Source organism: Chiloscyllium plagiosum, unplaced genomic scaffold, assembly GCF_037043375.1.
Source record: "Chiloscyllium plagiosum isolate Xiang-an unplaced genomic scaffold, Cpla_swu_hap1 HiC_scaffold_3, whole genome shotgun sequence".
Classification (NCBI taxonomy): Eukaryota; Metazoa; Chordata; class Chondrichthyes; order Orectolobiformes; family Hemiscylliidae; genus Chiloscyllium; species Chiloscyllium plagiosum.
In genome coordinates, this window is record NW_028270141.1 from 30,781,034 (window position 1) to 30,806,042 (window position 25,009).

Sequence of the window (25,009 nt, forward strand, 5' to 3'; positions counted from 1 at the left end):
TGGCAGATTTCAGAGAACTGTCCCACAGTCAATTCAAACGACAGATTGACACAATCTGACTCTTTGAGATAGACATTTCAGCAATTGTCTCACCCCTCTCCACCATTTCTGGGGGGGCACTGTAAAGGGAAGATCATAAAATGTTGCATAGTTGTTTGTAAATCTAAAGCGAATCTGAGTCAGCGAAGGAAGCAGTTTTTGTTCATAATAAAAAAGCACAGAGTGGCTGAGAGGATACAGAAAATAATCTGGATGAAAGACTTCAATGAGTAGTTGGCTAGCAACCAAGTTGTCATCTCCTGAAGGCGGTACCTTTTAGACTGAGACTGTGGCTGGTGGTGATATAAGAAACACAAACATAAGTCGAGTTGTCACAGATGTTCTGCTCATGACAGTATGAGAAGTGGCACACTGCACTGATGAACAAACCTGTCAACTATAGGGCAATCAGTCTGGTGGTGAGCAAATTTGGTGAAACATTAATCCAAGGTGGAAATTTTCAAGGGAAATCAGGGGCATATATGCCACTGGCTAGTGTCAAACCTGGCACAAAGGAAGATGGCAAGGGTTATTGGGGTGTCAAGCACCTCAGTCATGCGTCGTCACTTCAAGATTTCTTTAGGGTAGCAGTCTGCGCAAGGTGTTTCATCCCATAAGATCAGAAGTTGGGATGTTCACTGATGATTTCATCATGTTCAGTACCATTTATGACTCCTCAGATTGTGAAGCAGTCCGTGTCCAAATGCAAGACCTGGTCAATATTCAAGTTTGGGCTGATAAACAGCAAGTAACATTCATATCATACATGTGCCAAGCAAAAACAACCTCCAAGAAAGGAGAATTCAACCACCAACGCATGACACTGGCATTAATGGACCATTAATTAATGAATTGATCAATGGCATTACCATTACTGAATCTCCAAATATCTACATCTTGTGGGTTACCACTAACCAGAAACTGAACCTTACCATGTATTTATAAATGGAGGCTGTCAGAGCAGGTCAATGGTTAGGAGTTCTATGGGACATAGTTCACCTCTTGGCTGCTCATTGCCTATTCACCAACTACTCAGCACAAGTCAGAAGTGTGACGGAACTCAGCACTGGCCTGGCTGCCGGCACTCAAGAGATTTGACACCATCCAGGAAAACAAAATCTGTTCTGTCATCATTACATCTAACAGTTCCAACACTTTTCCCATCTACCAGTGTGTGTACTATCTACAAGATGCACTGCAACACCTCACCAAGGGTTCTAAAAATTACCCTGAAACATGTAACCTCTCCCACTATGACAGACAAATGCAGCATATACACTGAAATACCATCACCTGCAAGTTCTTCTCCAAGCCATATTTCATCCTGACTTAGAGCTAAACCAGTATTCCTTCACTGTTATTGGATCAAAACTGAAACTCCCTCCTGAACAGCACCATGAAAAGGTTTAAACCCATGTGGCCACAACATCTCAAGAAGGTAGTTCACCATCACCTTGGGGACAATTAGGATTCAGCACTAAAGACTGGCTTAGCCAGTGACATTTGCATCCCAATAAAAAAGACAATCAATTGGCACATAGAAAATTATGACTCAACAAATTAGGTCAGCATGGATTTGTTAAAGGCTACTCATGCTTTGACTTGTTTACTCAAATTATTTGAAACAATGGCAATTGATTAAAGTGTTTGATAAAGTAAGATATAATAGACTGTTACTTGTCGCTTGCAAATACTGTTAGTTAAGCAATAGAAATCAGTGAGTAGTGACCATTTGTGTCAGGCTGATGGAAGTTTGCAGCAGTGTTCTCCAAGGATCAATATTAGAAGCATCACCTTCTTTAACATATATTCATGACCTGGATATGAATGTATATATGGCAGAATTTCAAAGTTTGCATCTGACAACTGGACTGTAGTAAACAGTGAAAGAGCATAGCTTTCATTATTCTTTCAGAGGATGTGAGGCTTACTAGTTAAACTAGCATTTACTGTCCATCTTCAATTGCTCGAGAAGCAGAAGGACATGGGAAACCCATTGCAAACCTTACAGCCTTAACAAATGAAAGTACAACAGCCAACAGAAGAACAAATAAATTTAAGAATATTCAAGATGCCTGAACTGAAGGTCTGTAGCTATAATACAGGATTGTAGAGCTGGAGGTAATTGTAGAAATAGAAAAGGATGAAATCTTGAAGGGCTTTAAGGACAAAGTTTGGAGTTCTTGAATGCAAGAACTGCTTAATTATGAGCTAATGTAGGTCAAAACGTGCAGAGATGATGGTGATCCAGTCTTGATGTATCAGGACATGAGCAGTAGAACTTGTGACGGCTTCAGACTTGGAGTTTTTTGATTCTTTTCCTTGAATGTAATAAGTTCAAAGCAGTTATTCAATAACAGGACAATTCAAAGTTTGTGAGGAGATGTGTAGCTTGGGTACTCGTTGTTGTGGTTCTGTTCACCGAGCTGGGAATTTGTGTTGCAGACGTTTCGTCCCCTGTCTAGGTGACATCCTCAGTGCTTGGGAGCCTCCTGTGAAGCGCTTCTGTGATGTTTCCTCCGGAATTTATAGTGGTCTATAAATGCCGGAGGAAACATCACAGAAGCACTTCACAGGAGGCTCCCAAGCACTGAGGATGTCACCTAGACAGGAGACGAAACGTCTGCAACACAAATTCCCAGCTCGGCGAACAGAACCACAACAACAGGACAATTATTCAAAATGGCATGTTAAATAGCTGACTTGCTTTCACATTAAAAGGAATTGTGCAAAATGAGGTTGGTGTTCAATTGAAGGTCTGTTTTCATAAGCAGAAAGGCATGGCAGAAACTGGTTGACCAGAAAATGTCTGAGTAAACCAATTACATAATTCTTTGAATTCAAATTGCGTCCAATGCAAATTGTTTGCCTTCCGCACAAAATTTAAACAAGGTACCATACCTGAGAGAAATACCATCCATACAAGGGGAGCCACTTCAACCCATCCTTTAGAACGTAACGCACATGGCCAAGTGCATTTTGCCGGATTGCTAACATATCAGCAATAATCCAGTCAACTGAACAAGAAAAATACATTGCTCAGAATTTTATAGACATTTATATATATGTATATACTTTTAATATACAGAACATGTTGAAGATTTGTTTTATGTTTGAGAAAGGTCTGTTTTTGAACCAGCCTATTCAAGAGTTCACAAGCTGTAACATTTTTATTTGTCTGTGAAATAGATTTATATGCAGGGAATGCAATACTATACAAATGCTCAAAGATTCACGGAAGTAGAAGCTCCTAATCATCGAAGAAGTGGCTCCAAACTTAAAAATAAGTCCAATCCATTTATGAGATCACTTAGATGTCACAATTATCAAACAAAATCTTTGGAAAGCCCTTGCACTTTTACAAATAAGTAATACTTGTCCCCTGTGACTAAGTGCTCACGACATCAGATTAAACAAGGGAAAATAAACATTCAGAAGACCTGCAACCTCAATTTACACTGAAACAGAACAGCTATAAAAATGGCATACAAGCCTTATTAGAACATGATGCAACCAAATTCTTGAAGTTTAAACTTTTTTTTTAAAAATTTGACTTTATAAAAAGCCCATCAGATGACATTGTCTGATTTCTGTTTAGTAGTAAACTTACTTTTTATGTCAATTATTTGACTGCAGTTGAAGTCAGTATCATACAGAAGATGGCGAATTCAAAAACAATAGCAAAATGAGTCTTTTTAAAAGTAAAATCTTGGTTCTGTAACTTCATTAGGTTATTAAACTTAGATAGATGACGTGTGCTAAGTTGTCGGTACCCCCATTTCACATTTGTTAGATCACTTTCCTGTGGCTATTCAATATACATTTCTTGTTCAGAACCTCGCAAGCCTAGTCTTCTGTCTCTTCCATGTGACCTTCCTTTTCTCCCATCACTGATAGTTTTGAATAGGGATGGAGCAGCGCACTATCACTCAAATTGCAACAAAGTTGCCAAACTGCCCATTGGTATTTTCCAAAAGATTCACTGAGACCAGCTGAAGCCTCAATGAAAGAAATAATTGATTTTTGCACAGGCAAGTTTGCAGATAACAGTATATTACAACTATGCTTCTTCTATTATCAAATTACATGACAGCAGGAGATTAAAAAGAATTAAATGAGTAAAGATAGCTGAGAAGTGGTGGTCAGTATGGGGAAAATTAGTTCACCACTATTGAATTCAAGGAAGACAAAACAAAACATTGTGTTTGTATGACAGACTAGCAGCTGCAAGTGAGCAAAAGGATGTGCGTACTCACGTGTCTCATTTATTACATATCCATCAAAAGTTAAATGAAACGCTGACCTTTATCTTAAGGGAGAGGAAGTGACTTTTTTTTCTACAGAACCTTGAATAAGCTTTCCTGGAGTATCATGTACAGCTTTAGGCAACAAATAGAGTCACAGAGATGTACAACATGGAAACAGACCCTTCGGTTCAACTCGTCCATGCTGACCAGATATCCCAAGCCAATCTAGTCCCACCTGCCAGCACCCGGCCCATATCCCTCCAAACCCTTCCTTTTCCTCTACCCATCCAAATGCCTCTTAAGTGTTGCAATTGTACCAGCCTCCACCACATCCTCTGGCAGCTCATTCCATACACGTACCACCCTCTGCATGAAAAAGTTGCCCCATTGGTCTCTTTTATATCTTTCCCCTCTCACCCTAAACCTATACCCTCTAGTTCTGGACTCCACCACCCCAGGGAAAAGACTTTGCCTATTTACCCTATCCATGCCCCTCACAATTTTGTAAACCTCTATAAGGTCACCCCTCAGCTTCCGACACTCCAGGGAAAACAGGCCCAGTCTGTTCAGCCTCTCCCTATAGCTCAAATCCTCCAACCCTGGCAACATCCTTGTAAATCTTTTCTGAACCCTTTCAAGTTTCACAACTTCTTTCTGATAGGAAGGAGACCAGAATTGCACACAATATTCCAACAGTGGCCTAACCAATGTCCTGTACAGCTGCACCATGACCTCCCAACTCCTGTACTCAATGCTCTGACCAATAAAGGAAAGCATGCCAAACGCCTTCATCACTATCCTATCTATCTGCGACTCCACTTTCAAGGTGCTATGAACCTGCACTCCAAGATCTCTTTGTTCAGCAACACTTTCTAGGACCTTACCATTAAGTGTATAAATCCTGCTAAGATTTGCTTTCCGAAAAGGCAGCACCTCGCATTTATCTGAATTAAACTCCATCTACCACTTCTCAGCCCATTGGCCCATCTGATCAAGATCCTGTTGTAATCTGAGGTAACCTACTTGGCTGTCCACTACACCTCCAATTTTGGTGTCTTCTGCAAACTCACTAACTGTACCTCTTATGCTCGCATCCAAATCATTTATATAAATGACAAAAAGTAGAGGACCCAGCACCGATCCTTGTGGCACTCCACTGGTCACAAGCCTCCAGTCTGAAAAACAACCCTCCACCACCACCCTCTGTCTTCTACCTTTGAGCCAGTTCTGCATCCAAATGGTTAGTTCTCCCTGTATTCCATGAGACCTAACCTTGCTAATCAGTCTCCCATGGGGAACCTTGTCAAACGCCTTACTGAAGTCCATATAGATCACATCTACCACTCTGCCCTCATCAATCCTCTTTGTTACTTCCTCAATAAGAGTGAATCAAGTTTGTGAGACATGATTTCCCACGCACAAAACCATGTTGAGTATCCCTAATCTGTCCTTGCCTTTCCAAATACATGTACATCCTGTCCCTCAGGATTCCCTCCGACAACTTGCCCACCACAGACGTCAGGCTCACTGGTCTACAGTTCCCTGGCTTGTCCTTACCACCCTTCTTAAACAGTGGCACCACGTTAGCTAACCTTCAGTCTTCCGGCACCTCACCTGTGATCAATGATACAAATATCTCAGCAAGAGGCCCAGCAATCACTTCCCTAGCTTCCCACAGAGTTCTCGGGTACACCTGATCAGGTCCTGGGCTTTTATCCACTTTTATGTGTTTCAAGACATCCAGCACTTCCTCCTCTGTAATATGGACATTTTGCAAGATGTCACCATCTATTTCCCTACAGTCTATATCTTCCATGTCCTTTTCCACAGTAAATACTGATGCAAAATACTCATTTAGTGTCGCCCCCATTTTCTGCGGCTCCGCACAAAGGCCACCTTGCTGATCTTTGCGGGGTCCTATTCTCTCCCTAGTTACCCTTTTGTCCTTAATGTATTCTCAAAAATGAGTTTTCTTGTAGATAAGACAGCATAAGTTCCCCAGAATTATAGAAGGCTTAATGGAGTTACATCACAAAGGCAGATTTCACATTCATTTGAAATTAGATAGATGAAGGATGACTACCTTCTTTCAAATGATATGGGATTTGTTCACAGTAAATAAAGATAATATATTTAAATGTTCAAGAGAAAAATCCAGGAAGCATTTCTTCACAAAAGGTAACGAGCATCCTGAATGTTACTCCTTAACTCCACTATCTGCCCCAAAACCTGCCAAGAATCAGTCAATTATCAAGAATTTTTTTTAACTCAAGAATATTATAGGTAGCCACCGCTATGTGAAACGACAGCATTCCCAAGAACCTTTCCTAAGCCGGAAATGGTGTAAAGTGAGGTGCACGATTTATATGGGAAAAAGTACCGCCGTTTTTCGTAAAAACAAAAATCCTCTTTGGATTTGCAACAACAGGTACTAATGCTCGTCTTTCGTAAAAGTGAAATTACTTAAAGCGAACATTTAAAAAGCGGGGGATACCTGTAAACGCTTTGTTGGATTACGGTAAGATATACATCATCCATTATCAAAGGTAAATGATGGAATATATTTGTCGGATTGAATGGTTCACTCTTCTTTCTATCTCCAGTATTTGTCTCTTCCAAATTAAGGCAAAGGCAAAATCTGATCTTGGTATTCTCTACTCCTCCTGCATCTTCTCATCCTTTGGAGTACCTCATTTTGCAAGAGTCCATCTTTCCTCCCTTCAAAATTTGACTGCAATTACTGTTACATGCAAGTCTCAACCAAGATATCAGTCAGTCATTTCTGTCAGCATGGTAAATTACCCCTCCTGATCCTTCATGACCAGCCAGCAACTTTAAACACAGCTGGTCACAATTAAACTCACCTGGATCTGTTCCTATTTATACAAACAGTCAGAGAACTTCAAAGACCACTCTTCCTACTCATACATTGTTACCATCTGGAGGTGTGCACACACACCAAACTCTGGCCTTCTCCAAATTTTCATTTGCAGGGTGATCTTTGACAACATCACCTAAAAGCATATGAAGTCCAAATATTAAGCCCATAACACTCAGCTCTATTGCTGTATCAATTCTTGAACTTTCTACAGTTTCTGATATGTCACACTGCTTGGCCAAATGTCCATATTTGGTAGGATTAGAAATTTTCTCCAAAAATAAACTGAGAAGACCAGAGCTATTGGCTTTGCTTCCCGCCACAAGCTCAGTTCTTCAAAATATATTCAAACTTTTTCCCAGACACGAAACGGAACCAGGCCACTTGCAGCATATGATGTGTGTTTTACCCTGACAATATTCTTCTGCCCACATATTGACTCTGTTATCAAGATTACCCACTATTACCTTTCAATATGACTTGACCACATCCCTGCATAACTGCTAATGGAACCCTGACTCATATGACTCCTGAAGTTGACTATATTCCAGCTGCTTTTCATTACTAATTCCATGTAAACATACATATCCAGAACCACTGTTCCCATCTTAAATTGCACCAAGTTCTCGTCTCTCCAATAACCTGTGCTTCCTTATATATATATGCTCCTGTCCCAGTAAAACCTCAATTTAAAGTTCCCATATAAAAGCATAATACTATGGATCCTGGAAACTTAAAATAAAAACTGAAAATGCTGGAATTGCTCAGCAGAGGCAGGATTCTTGCACTTATCTGTCAAAATACTGATAACCCTTTAACTTGGATAAAGTGCTGAAACTTCATAGAATTATAATAGGTCATTCCAATTTAAACCTAGGCATACAATTAATCGTAGGAAGCAATAAGCCAAAACCATATTAAAATAAGCTTTTTAATTCTTTCAATTGTAATCGTAAACTCAACAATACAATAGAAAACAATTTAAGATTCAGAACAGAAAACAGTATATTTAAGTAAATCTTCAACATGAAAATAAGCTCCCTTACCTGTGCACTGATGGTTAGATAAATAAACTATGTTTTCCTTTTTCTCTGGCAGGTTTCCATATATAACAACCTGTAAAAAGTTTTACAGTTCATTATAATGCATTTACAAATACTCAATATTATGAACACCCCATAGTATTGATCAGGTTGTCCCCACCCAACACAAATCTTACGAGTCTATCAATTTACCATGCACTTTGCAGTCCATGCAAAGTTGTCAAAACAAAAGTATGGTAAAGCCAGAATATCTACTTATCAAAATCTTGCACAAAATTCCAAACAATGTATATTGCTTTAAATTCTTAGCAACTTTGTTTTCAAAAATAACAGCTGTACTATTTTAAGCATACTCAAGATTGTTTCTTGCCATAGAAAGGGTTTGTTTATTGCAGATGATTCAGTTTTTTTTAAAAAAAGGGTACCGGCTTCACAGGAACACCTAGCAAACATTTAAGCTTAAAAACACACCAACTATTTAACTCATACACTGTGCCACTTGGCTAGTGATGTTTTGATTAAAAAACAAGGTCAACAATTCCTCAGAAAATTCTTCCTCTCCATTTTCATGAAGCTGTCACCCTCTTAACGCAATAACAAGTTGTCTGATATTTGTAATCTCTTCTTTTCAAAACAGTCTAAATGCTGCAATTTTTCCCCATTAAATACCAATTGGCCAATAGGACTGATGTAAGTCTGAGAAATAAGAGGCCTCATTTTACATGCCTTGTTTCTTGCTTTATGGAAATGATTGATCAGTCACTGAAGCATAGACCTGCTACCTACATTCATGGTAATGATCAGCTTGCACTTGGCATGCTCAGGGCAGATGATCATATATGTTCAAAGAATATCTCCAGAACCCCATCAGTCTCCTTGTCCAACAAACTGATTTACTTTTACATTATCTTTTTATTCAAAAACAAAGAATAAATAAGCATACTTTGTGGAAACAGGTTTCTAACATTGTCTTCCTTCACTACTCCTGCCAATTCCAAGGAAAGTGAGATAGAGTTTTGAAAACATTTTAAAAGAACTCAACCCAAAGGTGTGACACAATCAGTTGGAATTTAAATTCCTATTAAAACCGATCAGCCAATTGTTAGTGCAAAAATTGTCCCACTTTGCTGTCGCTCTATTAACAGATTCAATAACTCAGCTTTTAAGGCTATGCAGTCGTGGCAGGAGTTTCAATTTAATAATACTAGGTATAAGCTTGGACCCATTAACGCTCCTACAAAGATCTGGAGTAGAGTTGAAGGTCTTTCAAAGATGGCTGCACTGCGATATTCCTTAAGTTCACATTCCTACTCTTTCCCCACAATCCTTGGTAACCATAATCATTAAGAATCTATCTCAGCCTTTTAATGTATGCAAGGATTCTGCCCCACTTCACCAGCCCTCTGCGGCAAGAAGTTCCAAAGACTGAACACACAGAAGAAATTCCTTTTTATAACAGTCTTAAATTAGCAGTCCTTAGTTCACAGATAATACAGTCTGGCCCAAGACTTTCCCATGAGGGGAAACATCCTCTCAGCATTTATCCTGTCAAGTCCCTTAAGAATCCTAGATGTTTCAATGAGATCACCTCTCATTCTTCAATGAGTAGAGTCTCAAACGGTTTCGCCTTTGCTCAGAAAACAATCATTTCATACCAGGGATCATCTGAGTGAACCTTTTCTAAACTGCCTCCAATTAAATAATACATTTTCTTTAAAAAGGGAACCAAAGCTGCTCAGGGATATAGGTAGATTATAGACAAGTGGGGAAAAAAATTGGCTGATGGAGTAGTGTAGGGAAAGAGAGATTTTCCATTCTGGCAAGAAGAAAAGAAAAGTAATTTACTATTTATATAGAAAGATGTTGCAGAAGTGGTGTGGAACAAATACAATCTGTCACTTTGTTCAAGACATACAAAACTTGAATGTGTATGCACAGCAAATAATTAAGACGACAAACAGAATATTGGCCTTTATAATAAGGGAGCTAGAGGACATAAGTCAGCAAAGCCTCAAATATAATTCTGTGTACATTTTTGTCTTGCTTACTTCAGGAGGGATATTCTTGTACTGGAAACAGTTATTTACAGATAACTCAATGGATTTGCTAAATGTACATCGACACGCGCCACAGATCACAGGTAAAGTTTAACTGACGTTTCCCACTACTTAGCATCTCAAATTTCTAAAGCCAGAGTCTGGATTGAAGATCTATCTGCAGATGAGGAAACAATGCAGAGAATCTATTGCCTAGAAGTCAAAAAGGTAAAAGCAGCAGACTAATAAATTTAAACTTCAGAGCTGAAAACAAACTTTGCAAGCTGCAGATGGTTCATCACAAGCAAAGTTGTGCCCAAAGATACATCTGACTTGAAGCAATGCATGTGATTCTACAAAATCAAAAAGATATATTTACTCGTGTTGAATCAGATTGGAATTCAAGACACATAATAGCAAGAAAACACAAAACAGAAAGACCTAACTTAGTAATTAGAGGTGATGAAAATTGGGAATCATGCAATAAGCATGGCTGATCTCATTGACATAGAGGATATCAGAATATCAAATTGGAAGAAGCAAATAATGAATTAAGTAAAGCCCTGTCTGTTACATTATTCTGATTCACCTAACATGGGTTAGTACTGTGAATAATAAAATTCAAATAACTCTCCACTACTGAAGCTAAGAATCAGAAGCAATAGAGAAATGTATACACAGAGCAGGGTTGATTTATTTTTCACTCAACAGGTAAGAAAGATTGCGAAAATTCCGAATACTTGCACACCACACCCCTCTTACTGTTTTTATTTACTAATACCAAGTATAAATATAGTTAAATTAACAAGGTTTTGGCATCCTGGAGGAAATCAGTAATTCTTGTTCTCATTTACTTCCTCAGGAACTATGTGAAAAATATGTGCTGCACGAGAAGGATTTTCTCCATTCATCTTCTGATTATGAATATATTTGTAAATACAATTTCTGTACCCAAACAGGATGTTAAAAATAAGGCATAGAACCTAAGAAGTATGTTGCAAATATGTGCCGACATTGCAAACTGTGATCCAAAGAATGCATTGTGGCAAACCCAGTGCACGCAACGAGCCAGTTATACAAACAATAATGAATTTCAAAGATGAAGTCAATATATTACAAATCTTTCTTTTAACATTTAACACTCCCAAATGTGCATTCTCTGTATATCAGCTGAAAACACTCACAGAAACATTGTATATATTTTTCAAGTTCCTCGTCAGTAGGTAGAAGTCTGATCAAGTGTGATGACAAAAATATGATGTGGAGGAGCCAGTGTTGGACTGGGGTGGACAAAGTTAAAAATCACACAACACCAGGTTACAGTCCAACAGGTTTATTATGAAGCACTAGCTTTCATAGCGCTGCTCCTTCATCAGATAGTTGCGATTTAAAATGTTAACGTTCACTACAACTCTATGTGCAGCAAACTTCAGCAATCAGACAAGCATACAGAAATGAACTCTGTTTTTAAGAGTGCTCTCTTTGAACAGCCATTTGGAAAATACATGACTGGACGGAGTCAAGCTGTTACTGCAGAAAGCAAGTATGGATATGATGGGCTGAATGAATACTTTCTTTACTCTAACAATTCTGTGCACCATTTTTGCTAATTACGAAAGATTTAACTATAAAGAGAGGAGTAGAACGGCACAGTTTATTGAAATAGCAATGCAGATTTAATTAATAGATTCTATTCCCATCAAGGAGAGGTCAGAAGCAAATTATTCACTTTAGTGAAAGATTTTAACAGGAGATTTATGTTAAGTGAGGAGTAAATGGAAAAGTAGGACTTGTTTCTTCAAAGCAAAACAATGAATAAGCAGATTTTGAAATTCACCAAAGGAGGCCATTGATGTCACCATTCATGTCTTTTTTTCAATATACGGATAAAACCTCAAGTTGTCTCAGGACTGTGACTTGATAGTAGTTCAGGGATTTACATATTAATCAATCAATACTTGCACCCTCATGCTAAGTGATTTAAGACTTAACTGCAATGTGTTTTTTTCAATATATCACATCAGTTGTATGACATTTTGACCTTTTATTATAAATTCTATGTCCACTAGTTACCTGACTAGTTACCAGCAGCATTCCAAAAACCTGTACTTTCAAATAAACCTGTTGGACCTGGTGTTGAGATATTTAACTAAAGTTAAAATGAGTAACACTCTGAGGTACGAGTAGAGCTTTCTCAAACTTAGATTTTCTCAAGCTTTTCTATTTCTAAAGGTGTCACTTTTCACCACATACCATTGGTTCTGCTTTAACGCACATTCCCTTAACGCAAATTGGCTATAATGCGATTGAAGAATCTAGACCATTATGTGTGGAATGCAAACTTTCTTTACCTGTATTTGCTATAATGTGATTCTGGCCCTATTGGTTTAACTGGTTTCTGCTATTATGTAATTTTCTTCGAATGAGGGATCGCACAGGGACTAAACTATCGCGTTACATTAGAACAGACTGTATTTAGGTTTTTCCTCGTTTGTGAAGGGAGTTCTCGAATGTTACATTATGTAATAGTTTTCTACTAAGCAACTTGCACGTCATAGCTTGGATATGCTTCTCTTCTGTGTCATTTTGGGATCTTGATCAGATAAACCAATGGGCCGAGAAGTGGCGGATAAGAGTGCTTTTTGGAATACTGTGCACAATAAAACTTGAAAGGGTTCAGAAAAGATTTACAAGAATATTGCCAAAGTTGGAGTGTTTGATCTAGAGGGAGAGGCTGAATAGGCTGGTGCTATTTTCCCTGGAGTGTCAGAGATTGAGGGGGGACCTTATGGAGGTTTATAAAATCACGAGGGGCATGGAAAGGGTAAACAGGCAAGGTCTTTTCGCTGGGTTGGGGAGTCCGGAACTAGAGGGCATAGGTAAAGGGTGAGAGGGAAACGATTTAAAAGGGTTGCCAGAGGAAGTGGTGGAGACTGATATGATTACATCATTTAAAAGGCAACTGGATGGGTACAAGAATAGGAAGGGTTCACAGGGTTATGGGCCAAGTGCTGGCAAATGGGACTAGATTAATTTAGGATATCTGGTCAACAAGGACGAGTTGGAACAAAGAGTCTGTTTCCATGCTGTACATCTCTAAGACTCTATTTACTTACTGATTCCATGTTTTTCCTTCAAATTTCCAATCTTAAGACAAATCTTGAGTTTGGGATGCATAAATAAAAATACAGGAAATTATTGGCAAGCAATGTCCTTACTTGTTAGGAATATAAATTTGCGTAATTAATCCAGGTTGCTTCTTGCCTCTACTTTGATGAATTTTAATTCAAATTTCCTCTGAATACATTAGATTGTTTAGACTTAACATTTTTGTGCTTGTCCATTAGACATTCTCTACACTGAAGACATTCTGCAGGGAAGTTGCACCAGTGCTAGAAACACGATTTCTTAAGTGTTTCAGGGCAACGCTAATGAAAAAAAATTCTCCAAATTTGTAAAATGCGCAATAGGTAATGTTAGCAGTTAATTTTTTATAGATATGTAAATATCTTAACTTGGATTTTGAAGCTCACTGTTGACCTTGAATATTGTCACACACAAAGATCTAGCGATTGTCAAGGTGGAAATTTTACCTTTTCCAGTGGCAATTCAAGTCTGGCACAAAATCCAAGAGAAACTACTGGTACGCAGCAAAAGTGATGACATCTGATAGGCAAGCAAATTGAAATGTTCATTATCAGCAAATCAAGAAGTTAAAATAAATTAAAATCCTATGACTTCAATTTAAACTTCTGCTTAGAAAAATAAATGTATGACTGCATTAAGATAGAAGCTGAAATGATGATTCACAAGTAAGGAAAACAAAAAACTTTTAAAAATGCAAAATTTATCCTTGTAGAGAATAACATCCCAGTAAGGTCAGAGTAAGTATAAATTTGTTAGACCATTAGAGATGTAGCTATACTAATTCAACAAGGTGTATCCTTTTCAATTTTTATCATTCTAACACTGTTAGTCTTACTGAAAGTTCACAGCAGGAACTCAGAGAAATGTACCAAGTTGAGGAATTCAGATTCACTGACAATGCAGTTGGTGGTTGGTGGTATTTTGCACGTCCAGACTTGGCAAGTTGCTGTCAGTTTCGACGGGGGAATGATAGTGAATGCTAGCAGTTCCAGAGAAACATCCAGATGACGATGCTGCTATATGCTCTGACAGCAGGTTTTCTTCTTTACTTTCCCTCTTTTTTTTTAGAAAAACCCTGCTACTTCCCATCTTAGCTTTGCAAGTTTCTCTCAGTCCAGGAGATAATTACACCATAACAAAAAAAAAAGAGCTGTTGGCAAGGAGGATTTGAGCTGCAAACTACAAATCCTGTCACTAAACTGCTGAGATGTGAAGTCATACTTTAAACAATAGCTTGCATTGTAAAAAACAGGAGTTGCTTCAATTTTGAGACAGCTTTACCAAAATCAGAAAAACTGATTGGTCTGAAGTACACAAGTAAAAGATTTCAGTGGATTTTCAGCAGAGCTTGATCATGATTGCAAAGATCTTAATGATCATAAAAAAGCAATATTTAATCGATTCAGATTTGCTTCTTTTATTGCATTCCATCTGGGTCCCCCATCAGTAAAACACATCTTCATTGAATCATAGAATCCCTGCAGTGTGGAAACAGGCCCTTTAGCCCAATAAGTCCATACCAACCCTCCCAAAGAGTAGGAGAAGGTGAGAACTGCAGATGCTGGAGTACCAGAGTTGAAAATGTGGTGCTGGAAAAACACAGCAGGCCAGGCAGCATCCGAGGAGCAGGAGAATCGACATTTCGGGCATAAGCCCTTCTTCAGGAATGAGGCTGGTGTGCCAAGCGGGCTGAGATAAAAGGTAGGGGGGAGGAAAGTTGGAGGAGGGGCGCTGGGAATATGATAGGTGGGAAAGGAAGTGAGGGGGAGGGTAATAGGCCGGAGAGGTCGGGAAGAAGATTGCAGGTCAAGAGGGCGGTGCTGAATCAGAGGGTTGGGACTGAGATAAGGTGGGGGGAGGGGAAAATGAGGAAGCTGGAGAAATCTGCACTCATCCCGTGTGGTTGGAGGGTTCCTAGGTGGAAGATGAGGCGCTCTTCCTCCAGGCGTCGTGGGGACAGGGTCTGGCGATGGAGGAGGCCAAGGACCTGCATGTCATTGGCGGAGTGGGAGGGGGAGCTAAAGTGTTCAGCCATGGGGCGGTTGGGTTGGTTGGTGCGGGTGTCCCAGAGGTGTTCCCTGAAACGTTCCGCAAGTATTCCGGAGGTTGGTGGGGTGGAAGGTGAGGACCAGTGGGGTTCTGTCCTGGTGGTGATTGGAGGGGGCTGGGTTTAAGGACAGAGGTGCGGGAAGTGGAGGAGATGCGGTGGAGAGCGTCTCAGACTCCTCCCTCCCCTTCCTAGACCTCTCCATTACTATCTCGGGCGACCGACTGAACACAGACATTTACTACAAACCGACCCACAGCTACCTAGATTACACCTCTTACCACCCTACCCTCTGTAAAAACGCCATCCCATATTCCCAATTCCTCCGTCGCATCTGCTCCCAGGAGGACCAATTCCACTACCGGACAACTCAAATGGCCTCCTTCTTCAAAGACTGCAATTTCCCCTCCAACGTGGTCGTCAACGCTCTCCACCGCATCTCCTCCACTTCCCGCACCTCCACCCTTGAACCCCGCCCTTCCAATCGCCACCAGGACAGAACCCCACTGGTCCTCACCTTCCACTCCACCAACCTCTGGATACATCGTATCATCCTCCATCATTTCCGCCACCTCCAGACAGACCCCACCACCAGGGATATATTTCCCTCTCCACCCCTATCAGCATTCAGGAGAGATCACTCCCTCCGCGACTCCCTCGTCAGGTCCACAACCCCCACCAATCCAACCTCCACTCCCGGCACCTTCCCCTGCAACCGCAAGAAGTGCAAAACCTGCACCCACACCTCCCTCCAAGGCCCTAATGGATCCTTCTATATCCATCGCAAATTCACCTGCACCTCCACACACATCATTTACGTATCCGCTGCACCCGATGTGGTCTCCTCTACATTGGGGAGTTAGGCCGCCTACTTGCGGAACGTTTCAGGGAACACCTCTGGGACACCCGCACCAACCAACCCAACCGCCGCGTGGCTGAACACTTTAGCTCCCCCTCCCACTCCGCCAATGACATGCAGGTCCTTGGCCTCCTCCATCGCCAGACCCTGGCCACACGGCACCTGGAGGAAGAGCGCCTCATCTTCCGCCTAGGAACCCTTCAACCACACGGGATGAGTGCAGATTTCTCCAGCTTCCTCATTTCCCCTCCCCCCACCTTATCTCAGTCCCAATCCTCTGATTCAGCACCGCCCTCTTGACCTGCAATCTTCTTCCCGACCCCGGCACGGTGGCACAGTGGTTAGCACTGCTGCCTCACAGCGCCAGAGACCTGGGTTCAATTCCCGCCTCAGGCGACTGACTGTGTGGAGTTTGCACGTTCTCTCCGTGTCTGCGTGGATTTCCTCCGGGTGCTCCGGTTTCCTCCCACAGTCCAAAGATGTGAAGGTCAGGTGAATTGGCTATGCTAAATTGCCCGTAGTGTTAGGTAAGGGGTAAATGTAAGGGGTATGGGTGGGTTGCGCTTCGGCGGGGCGGTGTGGACTTGTTGGGCCGAAGGGCCTGTTTCCACACTGTAAGTAATCTAATCTAATCTAATCTAATCTCTCCGCCCCCACCCCCTCTCTGGCCTATCACCCTCACCTCCTTCCACCTATTGTATTCTCAGCGCCCCTCCCCCAAAATTCCCCCCCCCCCCCCCCACTTTTATCTCAGCCCACTTGGCACACCAGCCTCATTCCTGAAGAAGGGCTTATGCCCAAAACGTCGATTCTCCTGCTCCTCGGATGCTGCCTGGCCTGCTATGTTTTTCCAGCACCACATTTTTCAACTCCCAAAAGAGTATCCCATCCAGGCCCATTCCCCTATTATTCTACATTTACCCCTGACTAATGCCTGAACACAATGGGCAATTTACCATGGCCAATTCACCTAAAATGCACATATTTGGACTGTGAAAGGAAACCGGAGCACCCGGAAGAAACACGCAGACACGAAGAGAACGTGCAAACTCCACACAGACAGTTGCCGGAGGCTGGAATTGAACCCAGGTCTCTGGTATTATGAGGCAGCAGTGCTAACCACCAAGCCACCACGCTGCCCTTGTTTCAAAAGGTGTCACTGGATTGACGCATTGTCAAGTTGAACTACCTGTTCAGTTCCACATTTCTTTTTAGAGACAAAGAGACATTGAAAACGGCCTTCTACAGCAGAATCTCAAAGATCTGGCAATGCGTTGTCCCAATGGGGCAGATGACTAAGAAGCAGATGTATGTAATGAAATAATGGAATTTCATAAGTCAATACATGCTGTCCAGACCAATGCCTCTTCAATATTTTCAGTTTGGCAAACAGTCAGCAACAATGAGAAACTCTTTATCTCAAGTGGTTATTGATCCTCATTGAAATGTAATTTAAGAAGCTGCAAAAGAATAATGCTTTTTCTGGACAAACTGACAACAGGTACTGAAGGAGACTTGCTTCAGACAGAAAATTTTAAATAAATTGGAAAAGCGGTAACACATCAAGTTTTATTTTCTCTTTGTAGAAATCAATTCATTCATTGTTCGATATTATAGCTGGCAAAAGTTAAAAGCATTTTGCTTCCTGTCATATTCTTTTAGACACCCAGTTCATAACCTTGCAGCACGACAACTGTGGTCTGGATGCACACCACCAAATATAGCAAAAACTCTTCCTTACAACTTAACTAACATTCCATTCTTTCCATGCTGCTACAGAATTACAGCAGGAGAAAGTGAGGTCTGCAGATGCTGGAGATCAGAGCTGGAAATGTGTTGCTGGAAAAGTGCAGCAGGTCAGGCAGCATCCAGGGAACAGGAGAATCGACGTTTCGGGCATAAGCCCAGGGTCCTGAAGAAGGGCTTATGCCCGAAACGTCGATTCTCCTGTTCCCTGGATGCTGCCTGACCTGCTGCGCTTTTCCAGCAACACATTTCCAGCACAGAATTACAGCACCCATGCTGAGAAAGTATTTGCACTTTCAATCGTTCCAAACTAGACTAATATAATGTTGCTCATCCTTTCAGGTGATGACCACCATTTTCATCACCTGGAGTATTTAGTAAGGTTCTAACAAATAAGTAGGTGATTGTCAAAGCTAATCTGTAGCCAAAAGACTCTAGAATTGAATTTTGGACAGATTACTAGTTTGGCTTTCTCTCCTTTGGTGTTTTCTACCTGTTAAGTGCTTACTTTCAAATGAGGCTGTACAATGATCCTGGACGAGCTTCTCTCAGGACTCAAAGTCGTTAAAACTCCCAAGGGAAGCCTCGAGATCCTACTCATAGCCCCTCCTTTAACCACTGTGAGAGTGTCAGGAGTGCTGGCTGCATGGCCTGTGTTGCGATCAGACCCAGATGTGGCTCCCCAAAAGATAGTGTACCAGATGGGATACACAAAACTGTCGAGGTCCCAGGTTAAGAGGGATGTATTGGCTCCCCTTCTTTATTCATCCATTTCACTCAACTGGTTTTAACAAGGGTAATTTAGAAAGGTTCTCTTTCCTTGCGGATACATTTCACCCAGACCAAAATGGACTTGTGTTAAAAGGAATGAATTTAGCTCAACTTTTTTGAATGAACACAAAATATTTATTCATTACTACGAGTGAGAGGAAACACTGATGCATCCAGAGAACAAAATATTGTAGATGCCGAGCTGACAGAAAAACAAAGAATTGGGGAAAATTAGCATGTCTGACAGTATCTATGGAGGAAGAAACAACGTTAACACTTCAAGTCCGACAGTTATGTATGTGAATGAGTCTCTGAATTGTTTGTGTAGAGCAAATGAGACAATTTTACTGCCATTATTGGGTTTCACCAGTTGGGTACTTTCTGCTTTTATAGGCCAACGGAAGTTTCTTTGATTTTCTTTTTTTAAAACTCAGTAAAAGGGGGTGCTCTTTTACCTGCAATATGGAGAAACTAGAGGAATTTCGTTGACTGTGACATTCACAACACAAAAACACTTGAATGTGGGCTGGTACACACACATACATTCAGTACCACTAGTCCTCTCTAGTAGAGATGAAATTGACTTAACCTCTGACCTTCTGTATTCCTGATGGGCAAACCAGACAAGTCAGCGACAGCTGGCTTCCTGCCTAGAGGTAAGAGTTGACAGCCCCCTTATTATGTTTTGTAACTTTCTCCCCCTTTGATTTTTCCCTGGGAACTGACATGTGACATTCTATTTGGTTCGTCCAAGACTTTATCAGACAGTGACAGAATTAAAATTTTCACTTTTTCCTCAGCAGTCCTCATTTTAAAAATAACACATTTTGGAATTACAAGTTTAAAAGTATCCATAAATGCTTCGTAACACTAGTCCAACTCACTTTCAATATGGTGTGTGTGTTTGGTGTGCCAGCTCAGGTAAGCACCTCAGTATCTGGCATTTTGACTGATTTTGAAAAGCATGTGAAGGCAGCTTAAGTCAAATGGTTGCGCTCCTTGGTATGATGTTGGAGCACAGTCCAAATCTCACATACATGCATCAGGGTGGCCAGGACAGATCTTCAGACTTACTCTTTGTATCTAGACTAATGTATAAAGCATGCAAAAGGCTACACATGTCCTTGCATTTTTTATATGTGCTCCATTTTAGTAATGGACTGCTTGAGAGTGTGTGCAGCTGAAATAAATGCTCACACTGTGGACAAGTTCTGGTGACAAACTTGGTTTGAGGTAGGACTTTGCTGGAGCAGCCTAATACATTACTTTAAGTCTCCTTTGTGTCAAATATATGGTCAAAGCCAATATTTGCATGAGTACAACAGTGCATGCACACTTCTGAACAGGCAGCCCATACAGAGCGATGGGCAAACAGTAAGTTATGTCTGTCGATAACCTGTTCATCGACTGCAGTCATCTCAGACAGATTGTTGCAGCTTATCCATGCAATATCTGATTCGAAAGCCAGGATCACTATGAGAAGACTGGAAGGCCTGGTTGAAAAGAATGCTGGAAATACTGAACTCTATTTGTGAATGTGAACATGTGAGGAGACATACCATCATTCAGAAGATATGTAAGCATGACATCTTGTAACCGTCTATCTGTCGTGATAAATTCCTCAGGGCAGGTAAAGTTCTCCATTTTCTTCCAAAGGCCCTCATGATTGAATGAATAAGAGGCCTTGATCAGGACAACCTACATTACATACAGGTTTATGTTCTGTCCTTGGCATTTTTGCAAGTTGAGTGACTGCAATCAGTGTATCTGGTTTTATGGTCGAGCTTAGCTGAGATATTAAGTTAAGTGTTTCAAAACAAGTCTGGCAAAGATTTTTGCCGGTTATTAGTGAGGCTTCCTTGTTTTGGAGATGTCAGTGTTGGACTGGGGTGTATAAAGTTAAAAATCACACAACACCAGGTTACAGTCCAACAGGTTTAGTTGGAAGCACTAGCTTTCGGAGTGCTGCTCCTTCATCAGGTGGTTATCTGGGAGCAGCTTTGACCTTCAGTGTTGGACAGACTACATCTGGGACAGCATCAACCTCTGGAGATTTGTCACTAGTCAGAAGTTTGTTTGTGTTTGGCATTTCCAACAGTGTGCAATCATTATTAAGAGGAGCAATCTGTGGCAGCTTGTAATCTGCTTCTTCAATGATAGATGACGACAAATTAAGGTTGCAAAGAAAGTACTCTGCCCAACTTTGTAGAATTTTTGCTTTTTCTGTTAGCAGTGTTGACCCATCAGCACTGATAAAATGGGATAAACCAGCATAACAGATCTTTAGACAAATTTCAGAACATTATATAATATTTTCCAAGCTTTATGATCTGCATAAAATTGAAGTTTATCTATGTTTTGATTTAGCCTTATGTCTTGCATCTTTGGATAGTCCTGCAGACCTTTTGTTATGCATAGTGCTTGGATTATGATGATTCAGCACTAAAATAAATCCTGCAGAGGCAGTGTTGTTCCTTTGGTAATTTCTTGATTACATCGCTGTTTCAATTAAAACAATCTTGAAGCTTATCAGAAATAGCATCAAAAACCTCTGGAGTGATGGACTACATTCTATGCCAGAAACTCACCCAGTCACTACTGATGCAATCCATTTATCAACTTTGCAGCATAAAGACAAATGTTTGAAAGAGATTCCTTCATGACTGCTTGTTTTACTCTTGACTTTCAAGGCTTTTATGCTCTGGATACTTGAAGGATTGGATCTTGATGTTTAGTTTTGAAATGGTAAGAACAGTCGATGCCACACACACATTCGGCCTGTGCCTCTGCCTGTTGATGACTGTCAATTCCATGTCATTATATAGAATGGAGAGTGCATCCAATACATCTTGCTATGATTAGGCAGATGGAAAACTGTGTTGGTGATTAAGTGCTCATGCCAAGGGCACATCTTCAGTGAGAGAACAGTGCTGTTTCAACTGTCAACCCTTGTTTACCAATGACTCCTTTTCATGCCTGGGCATGCACATGTAATATGCATCATCATCAAAAGCCTTTAAACATTCGTTATGCGTTGTTTATAGTGAGCTTTGGTTATAAGGACTTGTTGTTCTTTCACTATTCATTCAAACGTACACAAAATCCAGTTTTTGAAATGTCCACAACAAATAAATCAGAACTCATACATCCAAAATCAATATCAACACACTATATGCTTCAATATGGTCTGAATTGTAATGTTCACAGATACCATACTCTCTGCTTAATGCATTTAAACCTAATAATTACCTTCCAGGCAGTTTTTTTATTATTGCAATGAATTAACTCAAGTGAAAACAGACAATTGAAATTTTAAAATGCTGCTTTATCAAACTCATTATATTCACTCTCAGTCAAATAACCACACAACATATTTTGCACTTAGTTTTCATTGAGTTTCTACCAAATTAATTAAATTTGACAAAACATTATTCTATGACGCCATACATTCTCAAAAGTGACTAAATAGGGAATATATATTGTCATTAAATTTCACTATGAGAGAAGAATTAAATTTTATGCTCATCACTCTACAATGTTATTGTTGCACTCTTTTTTTTCCACTCAAAAAACCAACAAAGGTTTCTAATAAAAATCATAAAGCTTCATCCAGAGGCTCACTGAAGATGTACCTAGTATGGTGACAAACCATCTGAAAATGAACCTTCTAGCTCAGCAAGCAAACCTACATCCAAAAATCATAAATCAATATGTTCACACCTTAATATAGTACTTGGTTTCCAAATGCCATTTGTTTCTTCTCCTGGTGATATTAAACCTCGAGGAGAAGTGCATTAGTTTAAAAATAACTGCAGTTTTGGTCCAGACTTTGCAGGCTACCTCCTAGCATACTCTGATTTACACATTTTCCCTTATCCATCAACTCCAAAAAATTCTGAAGTTGGAGATGAGAGCTGATAACAGCGCAGTGAAGGAAATAGGTCATCAACGACTTGTGAGACGACCTTAACCAATGAGATCCAAAGATTCAGGTAAAAAATTGAACTGGGAAAGAAAGAGTATACTAAATTGTTTCATACTTCTACCACATGTGAAATGGAGAGATAAATGAAGAGAAAAAAAAACAGAAATAAAAAATTCAGCCACAATTCACTGTTAGAACAGAATTGCATTTACTAAATGGTTTACTTTCTGGGTCAGAGAGACTACATGTTGATGGAGACACAACAGCAGCTCTTGCCTTGCAGGAGAATAATAATGTTTGCCATAGTGGTCAACTACATGCTAAGCATCACCTGTCGTGGTTCAGGAGCTCCACATTGGTACAAGAATCTCTGCCACATTAACTACGAAGACGGTAGACCAAGAAGGTGCACGATTTTCTAGTGTGTTTAATCTGGGGCCTCTTCTCAGCCACCTTTTGTTTTCTGATCATCTCTTCCAAAGCTCGTCCAAACAGTCATCTGTACAGGTTATGGCTGTAAGGAACAATATTCACCATCTTAACATCTTGCAGAGGCATATAACAGAAGGTTTGAATCAGTAGCCAGTTCACAGTACTGAAGGTCTTTGAGTAGATGACCATCATGCATCTGATGAACATGCCTGAGCCTGTGTATTCATTTTTCATTTAGCAAAGTTTGTAGTTATTTTTAAGTCAACCTATTTGGACATGCTGTGACACGTCTCTAGGCAGATGGATCATCTGGCTCAGGGGTACAGGATCCACTCTCACGTTAACTTGGGTAGTTGACATTACCACTCAACCACCATATGCCTGATGGAATTTGCACATTAACCTCTTTCTACAATGTACTTTACACTTTCACAACAGACTAAATTTGTGCAGTAATTGTACTTAGCAATTAATGTGCATATGCAATAGTTTTGTGAAATTCACAGGAAAGCTGACAAGAACCTGCACTTTTCATGAAGCTGAGTTTTCAAAATCCTACACCAAGCAGTGGAGAATTAACAATCCGCTAGCTGTCCTTTCCTCATAAACTGCTCAAAATCAAAATGCAACTTCTAAGCTTGCAGTAACTTCAGCAGTAAAATCTGAGTTACTACTTTTCTTCCTCTTTTGCCCCTCCCATGATTAAATTTGTTGTGCAAAGGACATTAAAAAAGGAACAAATCTTAAGGGAATCATCAAAATAGTCATTTGGTATTATAGAACAGCACAGTACAGGTAAAGACTCTTTGGTTCACCATGTCCATATCAACTATGATTTTAAATTAATCACATCTGCCTGCTTTTGGTCTGTACCTCTCGATCCCCTACCTTCTCATGTGTCTGTTTAAATACCTCTTAAATGTTGCTATCATATCTGCTTCTACCACCTTTCCTGGCGTTGCGCTCCAGACATTTACTACTCATGTGTAAAAAACTTGCTTCACATATCTCCTTTAAACTGTTCCCTCCCCCACTCCCTGGGGGAAAAATTCCAAAGCTTTTTGACTTGCACTCATCATGGATATTTCTTATGAATTGTCAAGGAAAGGGAAAACAATTTAATAAAACTCTCAAACAGGTTAAAAACATTTGAATTTATATTTCTTGAGTACTGCTGATAAAAAGAAAGCAAATTGCATCAAACAAAGCATGACTAGAAGGAAAGGTCAACTGAGTAGAAAGGGACAGAAAGCTGAGTAGTGTAAAACAGGGTTTCAGATGAAGATAATGCAGGTAATGGTGTATACCAAGAAATCTTTCCTGGCATCCATTTCGTTTCGTGGGCGGCACGGTGGCATAGTGGGCGGCACGGTGGCACAGTGGTTAGCACTGCTGCCTCACAGCACCGGGGACCCGGGTTCAATTCCCGCCTCACTGTGGCGACTGACTGTGTGGAGTTTGCACATTCTCCCAGTGTCTGCGTGGGTTTCCTCCGGGTGCTCCGGTTTCCTCCCACAGTCCAAAGATGTGCAGGTCAGGTTAATTGGCCATGCTAAATTGCCCGTAGTGTTAGGTAAGGGGTAAATGTAGGGGTATGGGTGGGTTGCGCTTCGGCGGGTCGGTGTGGACTTGTTGGGCCGACGGGCCTGTTTCCACACTGTAATGTAATCTAATCTAATCTATTAATAAAACAATTCAAAAGACAGAACTGTGATTTCAACAAATTAGAAAAAGAGAACAGAGAAATGGGATGAACAACATTCTTCAAAAAGAAAATACCTTAAAATGGTAATATCCATAACAGAGTAACAAAATGATTCAAGGGCGCAGAGGTGGAAG

General features: G+C 40.4%; 1 protein-coding gene across 2 annotated transcripts in view; it reads right to left on the reverse strand.

Moving 5' to 3' along the window:
* The window catches only part of agpat5 (1-acylglycerol-3-phosphate O-acyltransferase 5 (lysophosphatidic acid acyltransferase, epsilon)), a 101,506-nt gene that overhangs the window by 62,849 nt on the left and 13,648 nt on the right, over positions 1–25,009 (reverse strand). For both annotated transcript variants that reach the window (XM_043679258.2, XM_043679250.2), the window contains exons 2-3: positions 8,211–8,280; positions 2,941–3,056 (exon numbers count right to left, since the gene is read on the reverse strand). In XM_043679258.2, coding sequence (XP_043535193.1) covers positions 2,941–3,056; positions 8,211–8,280 — 186 coding nt within the window. The remainder of the gene's footprint in view (positions 1–2,940; positions 3,057–8,210; positions 8,281–25,009) is intronic.